A 25,140-nucleotide genomic window follows, 5' to 3' on the forward strand; every position below is an offset into this window, starting at 1 on the left:
TCCCACAACTCGAAAGTACAGGTTCATTCTGGCTTCTGGCCTGGCTTAAAGCAAGGGCTCAAACAGTGTCCCAGGCGCCAGGATCTCTGCTCTCTGCTCTGCTCCCTTCCCTGTGTTAGCCATGTTTTCAAATCAGCTTTTCTCCCAAGGTCCCCAAATGGCTGCCTTCACTCCTGGGGCCACGTCCTTGCAGATTCCAGAGCTTCCGTGAGATTCACTCTGATCAGATCATCTTAATCACATTTCCTGTCCCCTCCCCCAAACTGTCAAGGGAGAGGGAAGCACTGATCATCATTGGTCCCACACCAACGGCTGGCTGCAACGGTACCCTCAGAACCCCATGGGCTGAAGGGGATGGGAATAGGGCAGATCCAGGCAAATGACAGCCACCTACCAGTGTAGACAGAGGGTAGTATGTCAGTGTGGCTACAACGCAGACTTCATGGCAAGGGAGAAGTCAGGGAGATGAGTCTGGGAGGAGATTGACAGTAATGTGTGAGAGGCCTTGTATCCCATGATAAGGAGTTTAGACTCCTTCTTGGAGACAGTGGTGAGATTTATAATCAAGAGAATGACAAGAGTCAGGTTTTCTCAGAACGATAACTCTTAGCAGCATTCAGCACAGTTGTGCACTCCCGCCTTCCTGAAACACGTGCCTTTCTGGCTTTTCCTCTCATCCCCGCGACTGACTACTCCTTCTTCTTAGCTCTTGGCCAGCAACAACTGCACTAGACTGGTAGTACACAGGGTTCTCTCCGGGCCCTCTGCTTTCCTGACAATTGCATTCACCCCACAGCTTTCCTTAGCCCTTGTTGCTGAGGCTGCCAAATGAGCATCTCCACCTAGACCCCTCTACTGACTTCCAAGCACATCACCTTGATGTCTTGTGGATGTCTCCTAGGGAACTCACGTCCAATATGCCCCACATTAAATTCAGGCTTTCCCCCATTCCCTCCTTGCGTCTCCTCTAGGGCCCCCTGTCCCAGTAAATGACATCACTGTCCTGGAAGCCATCCAGATGCCTTCCTCTTCCTAACCCCACCCACTTCATCAAATCTGTCACTAAATTCTACCTACTCCACCTTCTATAAACCTCGTATTCTCATTTCCACAATTGTTACCCTCGTTCAGTCACCATTGCCTCTTGCCTAGACCACGTGACAGCCCTGAATTGGGCTCTCTGCTTCCACTCAACAGGAACGTGATGAACATGGCGCAGCCCTTTTTTTCAGCCTTTGATGACACCCGTGCTTCTTAGGATAAAGTACAAAATACTAAGTTCTGCAAGGCTCAGCACGTGCCAGTCTCCAGTTCCTTCTCGCTTCACTCTGCCCTCACCACAGTGACTTCTTTGTTCACCTTCCACTCTGGCCTCTTTCCTGTCCGGTGCTGTTGGTATCTGACTGCTCTCTCTCTGCTGGAAGCTGTTCCCCATTCCTCATCTAGCTAGCCCCTTCTCCCTGATCAAGTCACAGCGTAAACCTCCTTCCCCAGGGAAGTCATCTCTGGGACCCTTGCCTAGACCAGAGCCCGTCATAGGCACTGGTAGCCCATCTCCTTAGTGACTTATCACATTTATAATACTGGCTCAATGTCCAACGTCGCAGCTAGCGCTTAGTACCCAGGAGGCCAGGGAGCACGTCTGTCCTGTTGCCTCTGGATCCCAGAGCCCAGCACAATTGTTAGCACAGAGTCGGTCCTCAGAGGGTATTTTTTAATTAATCAGCTGCTCCCCCTGCTCCCACTACTATTTGTACTGACAGGAGAATCATTTCAATACTGGTTTAAGATTCTTTTCTGTCAGCTTTCTGGTACCTGCCAAATGGAAAGGTTCAAGGCATAAATGTCATCTTGAATAGCAGGGGGAAAAAAGCCACTTACCTTCTAGATGGGCTCTCTCTGTGCCAGCCTTCAGAAAAACATAAAGCACTCATTGGCTAAAGGTCACTTTTATCAGCTATATCAACATTAACCTTTTCTCCAATTAGAATTCTCCTAAGTCTTACAGTTAGTAAAAGAAACAGAAAGGTAAAAGAGGCTTTTCTTCTTTTATTAGGCAGGGTATGAGGCTACCTAGACACTCAACATTTCCTTCCTGTCACAACCTCCATACATCTGCTGTGTGTGTGCATGCGTGTGTGGGAGTGGGTGTGTGCATGCGTGTGTGGGAGGGGGTGTGTGCATGCGTGTGTGGGAGTGGGTGTGTGCATGCGTGTGTGGGAGGGGGTGTGTGCATGTGTGTGTGGGAGGGGGTGTGTATACGTGTGTGATTTTGTAGGCAATTCTGACTCAAACATTTAAAGCATCTCTCTTGTTTGAGTGTATTTTCTTGTTTGAGTGTATTTTCTCCCAATTTGGCCCTCATATCACATATAAGAACAAAAAAAGAAGTAAAATGGCTAAGCAAGCATGCTAAATAAGCACTCCATAAGAGGAAAAACAAGTTATTGGTTTAGAAACATGCTCGTTCATGTGTATGACAGGGTGACTGTGGTGGATGAGAGTCTGCGCCACTCACACTTACGCAGGTAACGAGGAAGCTGGGATGAAATATCAGGGCTGAGTGAGCATGCAGCATAGCAGCACGTCGGAATGTGCCCTTTATTGGGTCTCTTTGGCCTGACTGCTCAGCTCGATGAGAACATGATGCTTCATGGCATCTGTGTGAAAGAGGAACACGAGGAAGCCCACACTTGAACCAGCCTTTACTTCTAAGAGGCCAGGGAGAGCCACGGGGACACTGGCTCAGCTGGCGTCCCTGCCCGGGCTTAGAGCCACAAAGCTGAGGCGAGGCTAGGACTTAGAGCCTGTGAGTCAACAGGTCTCCAAGGACAGCTTTGCTTTTTCATTTCCAAGTCAGATTATAAGTAAATGGAATACGAGGACCCAAGGGAGCCCAGCCATGTGGCAAAGGAACATGTGTTGTTCTCACATTGATTTTTCTGCGATAAGCGTCAGTCCTTCAATATTGTGATTGGAAGATGGGGGTGGAAGGGAGGTGGAGGAAACCTCGTTTTCTGGAGGCTTCCATCTGTCTCTTCATCATCTCTCAATTTCTGTTGCCTTGAAAGCAGAACTTTTCTAAGACATGAGAATATTAGTGGTAGTTGAAGTCCTGAGCTGTGGTTGGACATTGCTGGTTAGAATCTGGGCTCTGCCCTTCTGGCCGTGTGTCCTTCTGGTCTATCCCTGTGCCTGGGTTTACTCAACTGTAAAACGGAGGTAATGTAGGAAACTAGAGAATTGGTGTAAGGATGAAATGAGATACGTCTGTAAAGTACCTATGTCTCTGAGATACAAAAGAAAATCTGACATTGGTGCCTTTCAGATTCCCTTTGGGCGCCTTCCTCTCCTTCATTCCTTCGTGCCAAGTTCTGCTAAGTGACATGCTCCCCAGGATCCTAAAGGGTGAGAGCTGTAGGGTCCGTAGACACCTGGATGATGGACCCAGACCCTTTTCCTTCTGACCAGTGGTAGAAAATCCTTTTTCTATACCAGGCCGCATTTGGCAAAGCTGAAGCCAGGCCTTGGCAAGTGATGGCCTGTGTGTGGCTCAGGAGGGCCAGGCCTGGAATGACCCCTGTCCTCCCCACCTCTCCTCCCTGCAGCCAGCTAAGCCCAGACCCATGATCAGGGGCAGGCCCTTGCTTTGCCCAAGGGTCCAATCAAGAAAACGTAAATATTTAGGGGACACATGGTTCTTTATTTTTCTTTCAAAACAGAAATAGCTTTATTGAATTGCATGGGGCAGGCCCTGGGTATCCTTGCACACAGCTGTCCTAGGCTGTTCGGTGTGCAGGTTATGAGCCTGGCCTCGGAGGCAGGCCTGTGCTCGGCTGCCTGCCCCATGTGACCTTGGCCAGTGGCTAAGCAGCCCTGAGCTTCGGCTTTCTCATCTTAAATGAGGAGGATGATCATGGTACCTCCTACATACGGATGTGGTAAGGATTGAACTAGCCCCTACCTGCAGAGCTCTCAGAACTGTGCCTGTCACATAGTACATGCTCAGTAAATGCCAGCTGTTATGGCCGTTCCTTTATTGGGGAAATTGAGTACATTGGCACCTCTGTAATGTTAATACTAGGTCATGCTTGAGAAGCAGCATCCCAGAGGTGGCTCTGAGACATTTTCTCCTGAAATCAGTCTGAAGCCATTTCAGGACACCAGGAGGCCTCACTGGGTCTGAGGGGCGCACGTGTCTCTCTCTGGCCTAAGCTTTGGTCCCTTCCATAAATATCCCTCTCTCTTCCCCACAGACCCCACACCTCCCAGAACCTTTTTAAGCCTCTGCACTTGTGTTTTTTCTTTTCTACCTCCCAGAGAAGTTTCTATCAGAAACAAAAGCAAACATGGAGCCCTGAGGCTAGAGGGAAAGCAGCTCTGATGAGGGAGCAAAAGGCATCAAAAGAGGTGGCCATAGTTGGCCTCGGGCAAAACGCCAACCCAAGCTCTTATGTCCCTCCCACCCCCCTCTCTTCCCTGACTATTCCCCGACTTGTGTGTGAACCAGAATCCCAATTTCACAGCCCAAAGAATGAATCCAGTGTGAATACGGCCCAACCCCCTCCCCATATTAATTTCCTATTGCTGCTGTAATAAATCACCATAAACTGGATGGCTGAAAACAATAGAAATTTATCCTCTTCCTGTTCTGGAGGCTTAAAAGTCTGAATCACCTTCACTGAGCCAAAACAAAGGTGTCAACAGGGCCACACCCACCTCTATTCCCTCCAGAGGCTCTAGGGAAAAGCCTTTCCTTGCCTTTCTCGACTTCTAGAGCTATATTCCGTACATTCTTTGGCTTACGGCCCCTTCTTCCATCCTCAAAGTCCGCAGCACAGCATCTCCGATCTCTCTTCCTCTTTACAGAGGTTGTCACATCCCCTTCTCTATTCTGTGGAGTAGTGTCACCCTCTGTTTTCCTCTTACAAGAACACTTGTGATTATATCATTGTGCTCACACAATCATCCAGGACAGTGTCCCCCATCTCAAGATCCTTAACCTGTTCACATCGGCAAAGAACCTTTTGCTATAGAAGGTAACATTCACAGGTACCGGGGATTCAGATGTGGACATCTTGAGAATGTCCATCATTCCACCTACCAGACCCGCCTCCCCTCCATCCCCATCTACCAGCAAGTTCCCAGTCTCTCTTCACTCTCAGCCAATTCAAGTTGGCTTTTAAAAATGATCCACTATTAATGTCTATAGAATGACATAGGCATTTTTCAGTTGTAAGTGATAGCAAACCTGACTCAAACTAACTTTACAAAATAGAATTTGTTGTTTCCCTGAGAATGTCTAAGTGTAGGCCTCAGGCACAGCTTGATCCAGGGCTCAGGCAGTGTCACCTGCACCTCACCTCTCCCCCACCATCCCTTGGCTCTGCCCTCTGATCTATTGGGTTCTGCACGCTTGGTTGCAAGATGACTCAGAAGCTGCAGCAGCTCCAGCTCTTCATACGCCAGGCTCAAGCACACAGAATGAGATAGAGGCGCTTTCTCTGAAGTCAGCCCCGGCAAATGTTTTGCTACATCTCACTAGCTCTGGTTGATTCCTGAGTCCATCCCTGAACTATGGCCTAGGGACCCCAGTGGTACCCCTGAACCAGGCTGGAAGTTAGAGATAGGCTAGTTCCCAGAGGGAAATGGAAGGCACTGGAGCAGACAAAGGGAAGATGGATGCTGGGCAGCAAAGAGCAAAGGTGCCCACCACAATGACTGATAAGGCCCACTGCATTTCCCTTGTTAGTCCCAAGCCAAAGAGGTGGACATCTAACCACAAACAGGTGCCAGCTGCCTGGAGGAGCATTTGAGGGACAAAACCCCTTACCAGTGCCCCAGAGACATGATAAGCCGGTAGACCCCTCAGACGCTATTGAAAAAGCAACTTATGATGAAATCTCTCTGCCCGTTCCCAGCACTGCCGCCCCATGGCTGGTGAGCCCAGAGCACCGGTTTCATAGGCACCTTCATATTCCTGGTTCTGCAGCTTTTGATCTTTCATGTGAAAGACAATGCTGCTATCGTCGAAGATTTCCGGTAAGACCACCCACACAGTGTGAATAAATTCACATCTTTGCTAGGGGAAAAACCTCTTTTAGTAGCTTTCTGAAACAAAATATATCTCAAGTAGGAAATATTTCCTGTAGACAGCTGTGTAAGGCCAAGTCTTCAATAAAGAGATAATTTAGGAGCACGAGAGGAAGATTCTGTCATTGTGACCAATAGCAATAACTATAATTGTGTGCCTATCATGGGTCAGGCTCAATTCGTACCCATTTATGTGTCTTAGCTCGTGTCACACAACAACCCTGGAAAGTAACTATTAATATCTACCCTTGAAACTGAGGCCCCAGGTGCCTGACATGGATCAGAACCCCAGGCCGACACTGACTGTACAGACTTGGCCTTAGCCACTGTCTTCTACTGACATATCAAAGCACACTTTTCTGTTATTACATTTTATTACTAGATACCTTTATTTCATTTATATGAACCTTTTATGAATAATCTACCCAAATGTTGTACTAGATGCTGTGGAACTGCAAAGATAAATGAGACCCATCCTTGTCCATGCGAATGGATAAACCAGCAGTGGTGATGATGGTGGTGGTTTTAGTATTTGTCCAATTCGTTCTTGTGTGTTCTCATCCGCACTCACCGTCAAAGGCCCTGCACGTATGTGCAAAACATGTGCGTGCTGAGAAGTGGAGAGACAGCTTGTGGGGCCCTGCTACCTCGCTGCAGTTCAAAAGTGAGGGCTCTTCCCTCTTGTAGTCCACAGTGGGTATCCACCATGCTAACCAGAGAACCACTGTGGAACCTCACTTTAAAACCTTTTGTTTAGAATTTTTAAATTTTCGAAGAAAACCATGTTGACCTCTTTAAGAATCAAATTGGCCTGAGCAAGAAGTAACTGCAGAGGCTGACAACAAATAAGTTGGAATGTCTGTAGGGCTTGCTTCATGAGAAGGAATGGGAAGGAGAAATTGACAAGTAAGATCCTGAAAACAAGCTAAATGTACAAGATTCTGGTCCATCAAGGACCATGCACCTCACATCTACCAGGTGGGAGGTACGAGGTGTGATCAAACAATACGGTGAATGTTTAAATAAAAATTTATTACAGTGAGAGACACATTGCCATTAATCCCCCTCAAAATACTCCCCCTTGCCTTGCTTCAAACACACATATCCCATCATTCTCGCCACTTTCTGAAGCAGTTCTGGAAGTCCTCTTTCCTGAGTGTCTTTAGTTGCGCTGTCGTGGCTGACTCGATGCCCTGAATTAATTCAAATGACCCTTTCATAGTCATTTTGACTTTGGGGAAAAGCCAGAAGTCACACAGTGCCAGGTCCAGTGAATAAGGTGGATGAGGACACACCATAATGTTTTCATTTGACAGAAATTGCCATATCAGAAGTGAAGTATGACACTGAGCTTTGTTATGATGGAGGATGAAGTAAAGACACTCACGAAAGAGGATTTCCAGAGCTGCTTCAGAAAGAGGCAAGAACAATGGGATAAGTGTGTTCGAAGCGAGGGGGGGATTAATGGCAATATGTCTTTTACTGTAATAAACTTATTTTATTTAAATACTCACCATATTTTGTGGTCACACCTTGTATTTTAGAGGAGCAAAGAATAGGGCTTGCTGACGGGCTGAATGTGGGGAGCAGGAAAAGGGTACATCAGGTTTTGTGCCTGGATTTTCAGTTCAAGGAACTAGATAGATAACGGTGTTGATAAGTGAGGAGGGGAACACTCCAGGTATGGTAGTAGGAGAAGAAATTGGACATTTGACATTCCCCCTTCCCTCCCCCACCAAACCAAGTAAGAATCAATATAGGAAATTAATTGGGCTCTTTTAACAGAAGGTACAGTGAGTAGAAAGGTGCTGTAAGGCTCCATGTTAACAATAGAAATAGTTTCCAGTAAATAGGACTTTCAGGAATGTGTTTAAATTTTTTTTAACCCAGATTTATAATTGCTGTCATAGAAACTTAGCTCCTCAAAACACATTATATCCCTGTGGCCCTGAGCCCCATGTATTAAAAGTCACTAAAGAAGACCTAGATAAACGGTGAGACACACTGTGTTCTTAAAAATCAAATTCAATTTGGTAAAGATGTCATTTCTCCCCCAAATGACCTATAGCTTCAAAGCAATTTCAATCAAAATCCCAACAGGTTGATCCTTAAGTTTATATGGAAGAGCAAAGGGATAAGACTGGCCAACCCCTCCAAACTGGGACGTCTTTCTCTACCAGATATCACCTTATTATAAAAATAAAATAATGTTAGAAGTGTGGTATTGGTGCACAGATAGGCAAATAGTCTAAGTCAACAAAACAGAGTCCAGAAACAGACCCAGACATATATGGAAACATAACGGAGTTGAAATTGTAAAACAAAGGAGAAGGGATGGCCTATTCAGTAAATGATCCAGGGATAGTTAGTAATCTATAGAGGGGAAAAAAGCAAAAGTGGATCCCCAAACTCAAGTTCCACCAAAACTTAATTCCATATGGGTTAAAGATACAAATGTGAAAGTCAGTTTTTTTTAATTTGAAGAAAATACAGGACAATGCTTGATGATTTGTGAAGAAGAATTTCTTAAACCAGATATAAAAAGCACAAAATCTTAAGGAAACTATTCATAATTTCTACATTAAATTTGAGAACTTTTATTCATCAACAGACACCATAAAAAATTAAAAGACAAGTCACAAACTGAAAGGTTTTGGCATACATATTACCTTCAAATTATGTCATAATATGTAAAGTATGCCTTTGAAGAAAACACTTTTAATTCAATTTAAAAATGGAAGAAAATGGTAGTCATTTCATAGAAGAGGAAATATGAATGTCCAATAAAGATATAGAAAGATACTTAACCTCATTAATAAGCTTGAAAATGGAAATTAAAACAAGACCTGGACACCACTGCATACCCACAAGATGGAGTAAAATTAAATATGACTATACCAAGTGTAGCTGAGGATGTGGGACAATAGAAGCTCAAACATTGTCAATGAGAGTGGCAACTGATACAGTCACTTAGGAGAGCAATTTGTCCTTCGTTGGTAAACTTGATCATGAACATTCCCAAGGCCAGGCCCAACCTTCTAGCCTGTCTGGTTTTGTCATCTTTCCTTGGTTCACCTTCTCTCCTCAGTATCCAGTTGGTCAGTATATCCCACCAGTTTTTCCTCAGACGTGTTTCCCAGACCGATCCTTCCTTTAGCTCTCCCCGCTGTCTCCTTACCCAGCATGCCTCCCTCCACTCTGCTGGGTGGCTTTCTTCCCCCCCCCCCCCCCCCCCCCCCCCCCCCCGGCCACCGGTTTCTCCTCACCCACAGGGGAGATTACGTTTCTTTAGGCTACACTTCCATCATCTCATTTCCTTCCCTCTGACGTCTCTTGCTTTTCAAGGCCAAACTTTTTGTCTGTGCTCCTCTGTCAGTAACCTCTCACTCTTTATGTCTCCAAGCTCTCTATACCTTTGCCCTCCGTGCAAGTGCTGCACTTGTTAGAAAGCCCTTCTCTTAGCCCTCTTGGTGCATTAAGCACCAACCCTGAATGAGGCAATGTAAGGAAGCAGTACACTGGTCTCCCCCATTCACTTCCCAGCCCTGCTGGCTTTTGGCCCCCTCACTTCACTGAAAGTTCTGGAAGACCAGAAATGATTTAATTACTCCATGTGTTCCTTGACGTCCACTCTCTTTTTATTGTGAAATTACATCATATATGCAAAAGTATATTGAACATATATAGTTTAAGAATAATAATGAAATGAACATTCATGTGGCATCACCCCCATTATAAATGTGACATTATTAATGAACTCAAAGCACCTTGTGAAGAGAACAGTGTGAGGTCGACGACCTCAGCAGACCTGCTTATACTCCATGCTGATGCTCCTAGGAGCCTCCCAGGTCCTCCATCTCCCAGGCCTTCCCTTGTCCATCCATCTAGAATTTCCTGCTGTGATGAGTCAGCTAAATTATCTGGTCAGGGGATCATTTAGCCTCTGGGCCTCATAGGAGGACTATAAGCCATCTTTCAAATCCAAGCTTCCAGAAACAAGTCCTGCCTTTGTAGTTGGCCTGCAAGTGACTCAGGCCAAGCAGAGGGAGACCTTTCACTCTCTTCATATTTCACTTGAAAGTGATCACCTTATTGGGGATCATACAGTCTGCTTCTGTTTACAGTTCAGCGTAGTCCAGTCTCCTGAGATACCATGCCCCTTACTCCATAGAGAAATGAATTGGGCTGCTTTTCATTTCAATTTTGAGTGTTACAAAACTTTTTGTATGGCTTTTATATTATTATAGAAGAATTCTAGTTTCCTTATTGTAGATTCATTCTTTTTAAGGCGTCTTCCTAATGTCTCCAATATTGGTGGAGGGCGTCAGCCTTTTAGGTATTCAGCGTGAGCTAAGCTGGCTTTTAAAGAAATCAGTGGAAAGTATCAATTTATATATCTGAACCTGAGTTAGGGGTATGTCTGCTTGGTTCATTTACCGATATGATTTTTTGAAAGAGTCTATTTGATTTATGTATGTGTTCATATTAATTAAAATCCCCCAAAGCTAGCTATAGCTACTGAAGACCAGACATGAAAAGAAATTGACTTTAAAAACCATCCTGTTTTGAAAATCTTTCTAAAGAGCTTCAAAGCTGATTGTAAGGGAGATTTCACAGCGTAGCAGTTTGGGAGCCTTTCTAAGAGCATGCAGCAGTGGGGACACCTTCTGGAGCTTTCACAGAAGTGGCCATTCCTCACAGAAATGCCCCTGGAGAGCTTCAAGGTAGATTCAGGGCACATTGCTCCACTACTCACCTCACAGAAAAATCTTTGTGGGAAGTCACCCAAGGGCAGGGTCAAGTGTATCTTGTTTTTCCTTATCTAGATATAGTCAGAATAGGTCCCTCTTCTTCCAAAGAAAGTTCTAGAAAGCACAGTGTATCTCCTTTATGTCATGGATTCATATTACTTTTAAAACGAGGAACCCTATTTTGTGAGGCACTGCCATGAGTGTGGCATGGCCTGAAGTAACCAAAAAGGAGCCCTCATCTGTTGATCAGGTAGACTGTCCAGTAAAGTTGTTAAGAGTGTGAGCTTTGGAGCCAGGCTCACTTTAGCTCAGCCACTTGCTCTCAGCCAGTTTTGTCATCTGAAGACTGAGGACCATCATAGTACCTTACCTCATCGAGCTGTTGTGAAGATTGAATTCGGCAGTTCTTATCAAGTACTTAGTATAATACCTGGTAGAGAGCAAGTGATAAGTGTTGGCTGTAGTTACTTAATTAAGACCTGTCTTAACCTGTTCAGTGACTTGGGTGGCTATAACAAAATAACAGTGACTTGGGTGGCTTATAAACAACACTTCTTACTGTTCTGGAGGCTGGGAAGTCCAAGATCATGGTGCAGATAGTTCAGTGTCTTGAGGGCCCACTTCCTGGGTCATAGATGGCATCTTTTTACTGTGGGTTACATGGCAAAAGGGACCAGCTAGCTTTCTGGGTTATCTTTCATAAGGGTACTGATCCCAGTCTCAGCCCTCATGACCTAATGACCTTATGGCTTAGGGTCTCAGCATAGGACGTTTGGGGAGACACAAACATTCAGATCTAGTAGGGCTCTCATTTTATCACCATTCTTTGTGACCTTCTTGCCACTATCTTTGAAGTCAGTGATTCTCAGCCTTGAATGAACATTAGAATCATACTGGGAGCTTTTTAATGTCAAGTAAATCATAACTCTTCAGTTGGGAGGCAGACCTGAGATGTTCTCGAAGTTCCACAGGTGATTCCGATGGACAGTTGCAATGAGAATCACTATTCTAGAAGCTCCCACTGCAACTGCTTTTGAGAACCTTTAAAAGTATGCGTAAAGAAAGGTCTGAGTTAAAAAAAAAAAAAAAGAAAGAAAAAGAAAGGTCTGAGTAACTTCAGTTTCGATCGCTCAATTATGTGCCACCAACATCCACCTTAGCACAGTGGCCAGTAGGAAGTGTTCCGGAGCATAAGACAGTCAGAGGCTAAGGCTCTCCATAAGGAGTACATCTCTGCAGCTCACTTGCCCTTCTTGTGTGGCAGAGCTAGAACGCGCTGGGGGCGCGTTCAGGGAAGGCACTGAGCCAGCCCCATCTGTTTCCATCTGTCCTTTGCTTCCCATTGTGGGAGGAGCAGCAAGTGAAAGACCACAAAGCCAGGCAGTAAATATGGAAATATGGCTGGGACTTGTGTTTATGCCCAGAGAGGCTCAGGAATTTGCCCACTTTTAACATGATTTAAAGTGATAATTATAATCTGCTCCCTTTAGCAGCAGGAATCAGGCGCCTATCTAATCGGGAGCAGGATTGTGATGAGTAGTCAAAAGAAGGAAAAGAGGGAAAGAGGGAGAGAGGGAGGGGCTTAAGAAAATGAGAGAAGCAGAAGTTAAATAGCTGAGAGGAAGAATGGGAATGTAAAAAGACACCTGATAAGTCCTCGCAAGTAAAGATGAGGGGTTTGCTTAACATGGCTCGCAGATCATACATTGAAAGCAGTGGAAATATGAAGTATAGCTGTAGAAGAAAATATGTCAACCATGAAATCAGTTATGCTGAATGGCACACATTCATACCCTTGAATTGTTGAGAACTCAAACTGGACCTCTGAACCATGCTAAGAGCATTTATAAGACAACAGTGGCTGCCGTGGGTCATTTTCTCATCAAAATGGCGGAGGTGGGAGGGGTGCTTAACCATGAAGGGTCCCTCAAGCTTCCCTAAGGAGTCTGCTTTATACTCAGGAAAATGGAGAGTCTTCTAAAAGGTTTAAAATGGGGAAGTGCAACGAGCAGGAAGTTCACTTGGGCTGCAGAAGGTCGCATGGATCAGAAGAGGACAACCCTAGAAGGACCGAACTCTGAACCACATTGTAAACAGTGATGGAAAGCATCACCCAATGGGATGTTTTGTTTCATATCATTTGTGCAAAAGTAGACATCAGGAAGCCCACATAGAAAACAGTGTTAGAAATCCAGACTAAAGATAATGGCAACTTTGGCCAGAAGGTGAAAATGGAGATGCAGTGGGAAGTTCCAGTGCATACGAGGAGATGAAATGGCAGGACCGTGGTCCTGGGCTGAGGATCCCATCCTGAGAGACCACAGCCCAAGTCTCTTCCCACTCCCACCTCCCCAGTCTGTCTGTGAGCAAGACTGAGCAGCTAGCTGAACAGAAGGGATGGAAAACAGAAAGTAGTGGGGGCCACCACAATCAGAACCCTTGGTCACCTGTATTCCCCCTACATTTGCCCTTTGTGCTTTGAAACCTCCTCTGCCCAACGCCAGGAGGAAGAGGTATGAAAATAAAGTGGCTATCCCCATCGCTGCTGTGCCTGCGGCTGGCCATCACTGACTCTCAACTCATTGCTTCTGTAGACTTCATTATCATCGTCATCATCACCATCCTTCTGCTTCTCATCCTTTGTCTCCATTGGGCACGGACACACAGCCTTCTTCTACAACAAACTTCTCACTTGTCCCAGAAGCCGGGTCCTCTCAATCCTTTCTTCTTTACATATCCTTTTCCCTCAGACTATACATCCTTTCTACTCTTCACCTAAAAAGTACCAGTCTTCCTTCCAGATGCAATTAGATGATCTCCTGCAGGAAGACTTCCTCACACATCCAGGGGAAGTTGGTCTCTCTGTCTTCTGAAGTCTAATAGACTCTTCCCTCATCTAAATTCCAACAGATTCTTCTCCCATCTGAATTCCAAAAATGATGCTAATTCACCACCCCCAGCACAAGAATAGTTCATGTGCATTGGACATTTACTATGACTCAGGCACCCTGCGGAGTTCATTACATGAGCTAAACCTCACAACAGTTGGATGGGGCGGGTTCTGTCACCAATACCAGGTCACATGGTGTGTAAGTGGGGAAGTCAGAATTCAAACCCAGGCCCTCTGACCCCACAGCCTTGTTCTGAACACTGTGCTCTCTGCACATCTTCCTGCTGGAGCACTTGTACCCTGAATTATACCCATTCCTATGTCTCTGACTCTGATCCCCGGGCCGCTGAGTCCCTTGAAGCAAGAATTGGCTTTCTCTTATTTGGAATCATGCAATGCTACAGTGGATTTTTTTTAGAAACAGAGCCTGAGATGGTGATTCTTCAGCAGGTGATTTATTGAAGGAGGGCTCTCAGGAGAAACTGTAAGAGAGCAAGAGAAACAACATAGGGTGGAGGGGAAAACGAGAGGAAATGTGATTTCAGAAGAAGTCTCGCCCTTGCCTAAGCCCATGCGGGGCCCTGGAGTGTGAATTGCGTCAGAATTTGTCCCACTTAGAGATGAGGCTGGGCTCTTATGGCCCTCACCCTCAGCAAACAATCCTTGCCTACAGTTCATACCCTAATAGGTCTGAGGACATAACCTCCCAGGCAGCTCTACCCAGCCAGGGCAGTGCTCCAGAGAAAGGTGTAGCCAACACCCACAGCAGGGGATGGGTGCACCACTCTAACAAAGCTGATCTAGACAGTGCATTAACAGTATCTGCTCCCGTGGTAACTGCAAGAAAAGGATTAAACATCATGTAAGCCAAACAGAGCACACCTGTAGGACCTTTTCTTTCAGCCCGTGGCTCTTTTCACCCTGTGTATGTAGTAGACACACCCAGAATCAAGGTCCAATAAATCAATGAATTAGAAGTCATTATGTTTACTGCAAGGCTGCCCCCATGTTTTTGAGACCTCAGCGGCACCACACCGACTTCAGCAGATGTCCAACATGGACCATTCCATCTCCAAATAGCGTCCGAAGTACAACACGAAATAGTAACTGAAACACAAACATGTTCTTCGGGGTTTTATTTTGATGCAACACTGTTTCCAGTGAAGGGAGAATAGGAAATAAGAGTGGTGGACTTTTAAAAGTTGCAGCACAGACGATTATATTGATCCTAACTTACCCAAGAACAGAAAACATTTTCCCTGAAAATAAGACCTAGCTAGACAATCAGCTCTAATGTGTCTTTTGGAGCAAAAATTAATATAAGACCCGGTCTTATTTTACCATAAGACCAAGTATAATATATAATATAATATAATATAATATAATATAATATAATATAATATAATATAATATAATACTGGGCCTTATATTACTTTTTGCTCCAAAAGACGCGTTAGAGCTGATTGTCCGGCTAGGTCTTATTAATGGGGAAACAGGATATGAAGAGGGAAACTGCTGCGCCCAAACCAGTGTGGCTGATTGACAGTGTGACATTCATGCAGTTTTGTCACACCTAAAGGGAGGGTTTCTTTCCTGGCTGTCCCAGTGAGTCTGATGTGGCTAGCTCTGGAACTGGAGCAATATCGATATTTTTGTTTGCTATGCATTCTCTTTTAAAAATAACTGAATCTAATCCTGTTTGGGTCAGCATAACAGGAAAGTGGTCATCTGTTCCTGAAGGTAAAATGAAATCTGACCCAAAAAAAACTCTACCAACATTCTATTTCAGTTTTTTTGGAAAAGGTTTTTGATCTTAATGATAAGTGGAAGCCTTCATTATGATAAAGGTCTCGCTGTTTCCTATGGCTCTGTCTGTTAGCAGGAGGGCTGCTTTACTTGTCTCCTTTGTTTATTTCCAAAGATACCTCTCACTTCCCAATTGTCCAGGTAGCATTATCAACCAAGTTATTTTTCCTCAGGTCTGCAGGCACTGTACAGCTTTGTATTTTTCCTTTACAGATATTCCCATGTGCTTTTCTTATTTTTTTTTCCATTGAGCACAACATCCCAGGGGGTGCAAATGTGGGAGGAGGGAGTGCTATTCTGTGGAACAGCAGTCTGGCAGAGGCTCCCCAGGTGCCTCTGCTGACCTGCGGTGATTTAATAAATGCTCTGAATCATCCTCTGCTGATTTGCACTGGCCCTAGCTGGCAAGGCTGAGTGATAGCCCCTTACTAAGTATCGGCTCCCGTCCTTGGCTGTCATGTTGCCATTCCTACCCATGGCAGGTCCTAAATCTGGCTGTACATTAGGATCACCGGGAAGACTGTCCAAAATCTAACTCCTGGGCTCTACCTGAGACCTGCTGAATCAGAATTTACCCAAGGGTGAGGTTCAGGAATCGTCATTTTAATGGCTTCCCTGCACCCAGCTCAACATGGGTCTGCCCAGAATGGTGTGGTTTCCGCCTAAGGTAATGTCAGTTAGAGACTTCTGGCCTGAAATAAGCCAAATGGAAGCTCACAGAAGAAGATGAAAAGAGCTTTTCCACTCTTCTCCAAGGCCATCACAGACAGAGACAGAGTGGACGTGGAGATGCAAAATAGCTGAAGTATCCCGCATGCTACATACGTGTTCTCATCCACCCACCCATCCATCCATCCATCCATGTAATCAGATATATACTGAGCTCATGCTCTATATATAAAACCCTGGGCTATAGGGGCTGTACAGAGGGAACACCTTGGAGCCTGCCCTCCAAGAACTCACTGAACTGATCTAACTTCTGAAAAAGAGCAAGCAGAGCTCAGCTCAGAGGCTTCACCAGGCAAGAAAATAATCACATGGATTTTTTTCCATCATGTTGATTTTTCTAAATATGGTACCTAAAACTGGTTTTTAATTTATAGTAACAACATAAAATTTTCCTTTAAAATGAGCCTGTTAATGAACACTGCAATGCGCTATCACTACCTATTCATTTCAGAGGTAAAGTTAAAAGGACTGAATACCAAGTGCAAGTAAAGATGTGGACCAACCAGAGCCCTCATACACTGTGGGTCTTTGTCTAAAATGGTATAAAACCACTGGGGAACACTGTTTGGCAGTTTCCTATAATGTTCAATATACATATACCATATAAGCCAGCAGTTTCCTCCCTAGGACTTTTCCAAAGAAGAATGAAAACATATGTCCACATGTACCCTAAAGGGAACAAGAAGAATGGGGGAGACCCGGCTACTATGGCCTTTGTGACATCCAAAGGCCTTTCTATTCAGTGAAACCTAGATATAAGGGCTTCAACACCAGCTGATCTGTGAGATCTTGAGTGGCAGCAGAGTGAACTGGTAGGGGCAGGACCAGCGGGAAGCAGCCGAGGTCCCGAGAGCAAACATGGTAGAAGGGAGGGTCATGCAAAGGCTGAGCCAGTACAGGACCAAAGAGTGAGCGCTTCTTCCTAGCCCTGGCCTTGCTTTCTGGCTGTCTGGGGGCGGGATCCCTGAGTGCCAGGCCTGAGTGCCTACTCCGTTCCAGGCACCGTATTAGATGACATAGTCGACACAGTGTCCTCAAGCGAGCTCACAGTCTAGCAGAAACGGGAGAAGGAAGTGTGAGAGGGGAAGCCCAGGGGCAGTGGGTACTCAGAGAGAGACACTGGACCCAGACTGGGAAGGTCTGGTCAGCAAACTTTTAGGAGAAAGTGAAAGCTCGGCTAAGATTTGAACAAGGGAAGTAGGGCAGTCCCTTCTCAACCCGCCTGGTCTAGGATTGAGAACTTACCCTTAGAAACCAAGAACCCACCCAGGCACTGACTGGCCACTGCTGATGTGACTGTGTCTTCCCCATGCCGCTGTAGATTTGTGACATGGCCGAGGAAGCCCTACAGTGCCCTCCTGTCCCAGACGGAGTCCATCCCAGAAACCTCAGTGTCTGCCAGCTTGCCAGCAGCCCCAGCAGTAGAGTCCGCTGAGATTGATCTAAGTGACATCGTTAAGTAAGTGGAAATGCAAAGCCAGAATGGATTTGTTTAATGGCATTCTTCTCTCTGCACTGACATTCATTCTCAAACTCATCCCTCATTTATTCATCCAACCACTCACCACCAGCCAACAGTTTACCACATACACCTTGTATATGTTAGGCCCTGGACTAGGCATCTTAGATATGGCACTGAAAGTCATCTCTGCTCTCAGGAGGTCATAGCCTCCCGAGTCCTGGGGGACTGAGCCCTTCCTTATCATGTTGTCCTCTCCATCTGCCCAAGGTCTGTAGCCAGGCTCAGTCAAGTCAAGGGTAGCAAGCAGAAAAGGATATGACAATTGGTCAAACATTATAATCTCGTAATAAAATGCCACAATAAATGATCAAACTTAACATTGAGCACTGGGGACACATCCAAATTGTCTGAAGAATCGCTAGAGCTTCCCAGAACTTTTTATAAGTCAGACATGAGCTTGATAAACCAGGAAAGAAGGGTTGGGGCCTATAGAAAATGGACCAATTTGATGCCCTAGACAGCTTGTGCGGGGGGCAACTGACTTCTTGAAAAAGGCGTCCCTTGAGTGAGAGCTCCACTTATTCTCTGGGGTGCAATAGGGGTGGGGGGAGGAAGACAGGGCTCTTAGGTTGAAAACTGTTGTAATGGCTGCCAAATGAGTGATTTTCCACGTTTTATTAAATTCCCAGGACTATCCTTGTGGATGAAAAATTGGGTTCCGAAGAAAACGAGCAGGAAAAAGCACAAGAGCCAATCCTGGTCATCTCAGATGTACGTTTTCCTTTCCTTGGGCGGGTTAGCAAGTTGAAATTCCTTTCCATAAAACAAAGGCAGAGCCAGGAGCAGAGTGGCAAGTGCAACGCTAGGGTTTGGCTGCATTGAGGCTGAGAGTCTTCATCCGGGTCGCTTTCCAACCAAATTCCCACAGAGCCAACACCTCAGTGAGAGCTCAGACACTCCAGCAAATAGATTCTCTCTGTAATGGAAAAGCCAGTTACCGCTAAACCTTGGTGATCTCTTCCCAGCCCCTAGATGGAGGCCACAAAAGGAGAAATATTTTCCTCAATAATTTGTAAAAACAAAGAGGAAATCAAGAGGGTTTACAAATGCATACCTTTCAATTCTTCTAGAATGATTACCTAAGTCAATCATGGGAGATGCCAAAGTTTATGTACAAAACTGTTTGTTACAACCCTTTAGAAATAAAATAGCAAAAGACTTAAAAAATAAATTATTATATATTCATGATGATATATTATACAATCTTTCAAAAGGGTAGTGGTATAATGGGATAAGCAAGCATTGGGACACTTTGTAGGTAGGAGTAGGAATTGGCATAACCTCTGTGACATACAGTTGGTCAAGTGTATCAAAATTTAAAATGCATAATTCCTCTGCTAGGATATCATTCACCAGATACACCTTTACATTTACATAAAGACATATAACTATTCTTGTACACTGTGACTTTGTTGGCAAGAGCAAGAAACACTGGAAAGAACTCCACCAATAAGAGACTAGTTAGATAAACTACATCTGCACAATGCAATACTATGAAACTCTTTTGCAGAAAATGAGAAGGTTCTTTATATACTGATTTGGAGCAATCTCTGATATATTAACCACATGTCCTATTTTTTAAAGTATTTGAAATGATGCATCTGGTGAACATTTCGTCCCATGGGAAAGTGACCCTCAGGTTACAATGTCAACTGAAAAATCAGAATACGAAGATACAGAGGGGGCCACAACAATGTACACACATTTTAAGAAAGGAAAACTGTATTTAAATTGTAATACTCAATACATACCGATAACAAAAGATGAATACAAGTCACGTTTGACTTCTGCAATTACAACAGGTGCTCAAAGTGGTTCCCATCAGCATCCAGACTCTTCTGATGACAGCGAACTACTGCTTGAGCAACGTTGACCAAAGTGTCCACTTGTGTACATTTTTTTTGGCACCCCCGGTATATACACACATATATACATATATCTACAGTATAATCTCATGGTTGATTTCTGTTTCTTTCTCTGAATCTTTCTTATTTTCCAAATTTTTTAGAATGAGTATGTGTGTATGTATAAAACACTTGTCTTTTAAATGTTCTTTTCTGTTTCTTTCTATTTTCAAAGATATTTGTCATGGAAAACTCAAGAATACAGAAAAATGAAAGCAAAAATCCTCAAATTCCAACCATTCATAGAAAAATACTACTGAACTTTAGCAATATATCTATTTGCATATGCCAATATCTGAATGAATTTATACCTGCTCACACCTTCAGGTGTGATATACATAGGCATGGATGTAATTTTACATAAATGTAACTGCTTTATCACGCAGTAATACGTTGTACACAACATTTCTAATCCATGAGTATACATTGCATCATCCTTCATGGATAGAGTACCACATACACTTCATTTAAAGTGATACCCTATTGATAGGCATTTAGTTTGCTTCCAGAGTTTTGTTATTATAAATAACACTGCAGTAAACATCCTTGTACATACATTTTGGACACTTGTCCAGTTATCTCTGTAAAAAAAAATGTACTACAGGAATACCTCAGAGATCCTGCAGTTTGGTTCCAGACCACTGAAATAAAGCAAACATCGCAATAAAGGAATTTTGGGGGGTTCCCAGTGTATGTAAAAGTTATGTTCACACTATACTGTAGTCTATTAAGTATGCAATAGCATTATGTCTAAAAACATCAATGCACATGTCTTAATTGAAAAAGACTTCATTGCTAAAAAGTGTTAACCATCATCTGAGACTTCAGCAAGTTATAATCTTTTTGCTGGTAGAGGGTCTTACCTTCAATTGGTAAAAAAACACAAGCAATACCTGCAAAGCACAATGAAGCAGAGCGCAATTAAACGAGGTATGCCTGCATTTTGAAAGCATATACAACCTACTTCATTTTTCTGTAGCAATGAGGAGGAGCTCATTGATGACCCATTATGAATGCTTGCCAGCTTTTCCTCGCACCTTTAATTTCTAGGGAGTAAAAGTGAACTCTGCTGAAACAGAAAGAATAGACCCAAACCAGAGCCAGGTGGAGTTTCAAGAATCCCTATGGTTATCTGAACAGGATGAAATGCTTTCCATTGGGATAGAAGAAGTAAGTACCACCTCATGGGCCCTAAAGTTATCTGATACTAACTCTTCTTACTGAGCACCTGCCCCAAGTTAGAAATTTAAATCTTGCCAGAGCACTGTTACCGCCACGACCATTTTATTTTTTCGGGGTGCTGGGCTAGTCACCTTTCATGGAGTCAAGCCAATTAAAGCCAGGAATTAATCTGTAAATTGAACCTTAACTTACCTTTTGCAGGCTTGTCATCCCAATAGGTGCTCTCCTATAGAATGCCTCTCTCTGCAGGTGTTTGATATTTTGCCCCTCTATGGAGTGCTAGTGCCAAACGGTAGCCTCCAGATATCTTTCACCTTCTACGGACACTGTGACATCATGGCCCAGGCTAAAGCTCTGTGCGAAGTGGAAGGAGGGCCCACCTACGAGATAATACTGAGGGGACAGGCGTCCCTGATCAGCTATTCCTTTGACACCAAGGACATTAACTATGGATTACAGGTATTGCCAACCATCCATCGGGAGGAGATGTTCTGCTTTTGCCTAAACATCAGTCATCGTACTTGTGCCTCGTCTTCCTCGGAAGCCCCATCATCACAGTCTCACCATCACCCCATCCCTGGTCCCTCATCTGCCTCTCTAACCCTGCTCATCCGCCCTCTGCCAACTGCTTGCCAGACATTTTCATTTGTTTTTCTCACTGTCTCTGAAATTCAGCGTGTGAGACATCTTCCCTTTCAGTCCAGAAGCCCATTCCAAACTGTCCGTTTCTTTCAATAGCTCTACTACCTTCTCAGTCCCTGGAGTTTACAGCCTCCAAGGCATTTTCCGCTGCACTCTCTCCTGGGCCTCCCACATCCCTACACCATCCACGTTTGCTGATTTATCCAGCAGGATCCCTCTGAGTCAGTTTTTCCCTTCCTATCGCCACTGTGATTATCGCACCACAGGGTCCCATCAAACCATGCCCAAATAATTATAGCAGTTTTTTTTAAACTGTAATGTGCATGCGAATCATCTGGGAATCTTATTCAAGTGCAGATTCTGATTCAGTAGATCCAGGGTAGAGCCTGGGAATCTGCATTTCTAACAAGCTCCCAGGTGATGCCTACGTTACTGATCCACCTGACCCTATGGAAATAAGGGATTACAACCCACTCTTAGCTCCCGCTGCTCACCCATTTAAACGTCCTTGCCAGATAGATTTTCCCCAAATCCCATTTTCATCCTATCAATCCATGACAGTTTTCCCCAGCAGCATTTGGGAAGGCAACACAGTACTGAGAAAAGAGCATGGTTTTGTAGTCAGAAGAACTGGGATGGTGGGCACAGAGCCAGGAGTGCAGTTTCCAGGCTCTCGCCCTCACGTGGAAAGGTGCTGGCTTCGGTGGTAAATGGCCATCAACTGTGATCGGATGGCCATCGCTGTGGCTATTTGACCGTCAGCCGTAACCAGTGAGCCATTGCCCACTAATATAACTGCTGTGGCTACGCTAGCAGCAGATGGTGGCTGAGCTAGCAAGCGCGGATTGTAGTTAACAAGTGGGGTCGGTTGGCAGAGAGAAGCGAACAGCAGGTTGCAGATCGTGTGGCTCCTGCTTCCTGTGTCTCTAACCCAGCCTCCCGCGCAAATATAGTGGTATGACTCCCCCATCTATGGCTCCGCGGGTGTTCCTTTTTGGCCTCACCATGTCCTGTGTTCTTATGCGGGGGGCGGGACCAGAGACCCCGCATGACACCCTGCATGACAGGGATGTTATCCTGGTTTTACTTCCTACTGACTGTGTAACCTTGGGCACATCCCTTAACTTCTCCAAGCCTCGGTCGCCCTCATCTATCACATGGGAACAGGGCAGTAATGCCTATCTCATCAGGTGGTTGTGGTTACTTAAGTGTCTGCTCAATACAGTGTGTGGGTCAAAGAAGGCCTTCAATCAGGAGTCAGTTTCTCTGTCACCCCATGGATCCGAGCCAGGTTCCTCGACGTGGGTGAGGATGCCCTAAGCTCCTCTATTGACTGGTGCCTCTTACATTAAACTTTGTCTCTCATAGTTCCCCATTGTAGCCCATTCATTTGTTTGCAACCGAGATGGTTTACCCACTGGCCCTAATGCACCCCAGCCCTTCCTGCCTCCACACTTCCTCTTATGTTATCCCACTCATCCTTTATCCTGCCAACCCCAAACCTGTACGTACTGTAAGACCCAGCTCAACTCCATTCCTCACTTATCTTTACTTTCTCTTGGGATTTAAGTTTAGTCTTTGCCATAATATAGTATACCTTCTAATTTTTGCTTTGGAATAATTGTCAGTTAATTCTGTGTCTATATCCTCTCTTCCCAATTAGGTTTTGTGTTATATACTCAGAGACCATAGTATATCTCGTACCAAATTTTAATGGGGATGAGATCCCCATTATATAGCTACTGCAAGTATAATTATTGATTTGTGTGTGTGTTAATAGGTTAAGGATTGTGCCTAAAATCAAATTCGCCTAACAGCTATTGAGGCCTTGTTTATTGCATTGACCAAATAGAATTCTCTCTCATTCCTCATCTCCAGGGTCCTCTGGGCAATTGGATCTGGCTCAGATCAGAGGATATTCTTTGAAGCAATTGGTCCTTGCCCTCACTTGTCCTAAGAACCCCTGAAGTGACCTCAGGTTATTGGACCTGCTGATTAGCTGCTTAATTAAGTTAGCAAAATCTCAGGAAAAAGAACACATCTGGCCTATTATTTCCATGTCCCTAACGTATAAATAGGAAAATTCATTCTAGAAAATTCTGACCTCAAATCTTATGCTTTAAAAAAAAAAAAAAAAAAAAAAAAAAGAACATTTTCTTGGTATAGAAAAACTCACTTTAAGAATTTTTGTGGTAAAGAAACAGAAGTCCGGGGAAGTTAGATGCTCACCCCACAACCACACTCAAGTATATTAATTGTTAGAAGAACTAGATGGAGCCAGGTGTCCAGCGTCTAGTGTCCCTTCCGCCCTAGGGGGCACCTTTCTGTGATACTAGAATGGGGACTGGCGGCATCTACATCATGAAAAATAAAATCCATGTCCATGAGGCACGTTTGTCCCGCCTCCTTTGTCAGGATGCTAGCAGCATCCCAAAGAGGGGATGACAGAGGAATCACTCTTTTCCTCCTTCTCCTGTCAAGCTGTTTCACCAAGTCACAGAGACTGACATCACGCTGAAGAACACTGGGAAAGTCGGCTTTGAGTTCAGGTTTCTCACTGATCACCAGTCTGCACCAGACAGCCTTATGCCCGGAATGCCACTCGTCCTGCCTCCCTCGGTAAGGAGCCTTCCCGCCCATCATGGCCATGTGGTAAGATCAGAGGAGCCCAAATTCACACTCACAAGCTACACTCCAGAGGTGCGTCCGATTACACCGAACATTCGCTACCAGCAGTACAGGGGTAATTTTTTTATTATTATTAAAATGAAAGAGTTCACAAAGGCAAAATAAATAAATCTAAATAAGCACTTCACTCATTCATTAAACAAGTGTTTGAGTCCTTCACTAGCTGGGCACTGTTCAGCCACTAGGGATTCAGTAGTGAAGAAAACAATACAACCCTATGGATTTTTGTCCCATGGTTCTAAGAATAGTTGATCTCCATTTGTGTCCTCACACTTCTCTTGTAATTCCTTGAAGCTGAGGGCCTCCTCTCCACTGACTCCTACAAATAAAAGCAATTTTTCATTAGCAGGTGTGAAAACACCAGTGGACTGCAAATCAGCTTCGAAGAAAAGGGAGGTGGTAGTTTCTTGTACATACGTTCATCTATCAGTTTTAAGGAACTTTTGTTGCATTTTTCTCATCGTGAAAATAAATCTTGCGGGAGGAATGTGAATGATGAATAACAAGGCACAATAGACCTTTGGGATTATCTAGTCCATCAGACTGCCAGAAGTAGGCGTCCACTGTAAATTTTAAAGTTCTCTCTGTTTTTCCTGCTGTGTAGGGTTTTATCAGTTCACTTAAAGAACAGGTGTTGAAGGTTTACTACTTACCTGGAGTACCTGGGATCTTTCAAAGGAGTTTCCAGATACAGATCGCCCACCTTGACCCAGAAAATTTCACACTGAGTGGAGAAGGCATCTTTCCCCGTATCTGCCTCGACCTCCCCAGGAACCTCAAAGGTACTACTACCCGCTCATGTTCCCCCACTGGGACATTTCAGCTTCGCTTGTTTGAAGGTTGATGGTTAATTAATTGCATTATTTGCTTGGCAGTCCTCAGTAGTTCCCTTCTGTGTTATTCATCAACAGCAAAAAAAAGTTGAGTTGAAAT

At 44.5% G+C, this 25,140-nt stretch overlaps 1 protein-coding gene across 1 annotated transcript in view; it reads left to right on the plus strand.

Annotated features, from left to right (window-relative positions):
- Positions 1–25,140, plus strand: part of HYDIN (HYDIN axonemal central pair apparatus protein) — a 293,325-nt gene that overhangs the window by 156,273 nt on the left and 111,912 nt on the right. Inside the window, exons 24-29 of the mRNA XM_081030536.1 lie at positions 17,591–17,728; positions 18,421–18,502; positions 20,746–20,865; positions 21,127–21,336; positions 24,001–24,138; positions 24,812–24,989. Of these exons, the coding sequence (XP_080886662.1) occupies positions 17,591–17,728; positions 18,421–18,502; positions 20,746–20,865; positions 21,127–21,336; positions 24,001–24,138; positions 24,812–24,989 (866 nt within the window). The remainder of the gene's footprint in view (positions 1–17,590; positions 17,729–18,420; positions 18,503–20,745; positions 20,866–21,126; positions 21,337–24,000; positions 24,139–24,811; positions 24,990–25,140) is intronic.

This window comes from Rhinolophus hipposideros (assembly GCF_964194185.1).
Source record: "Rhinolophus hipposideros genome assembly, chromosome: 21".
Taxonomy (NCBI): Eukaryota; Metazoa; Chordata; class Mammalia; order Chiroptera; family Rhinolophidae; genus Rhinolophus; species Rhinolophus hipposideros.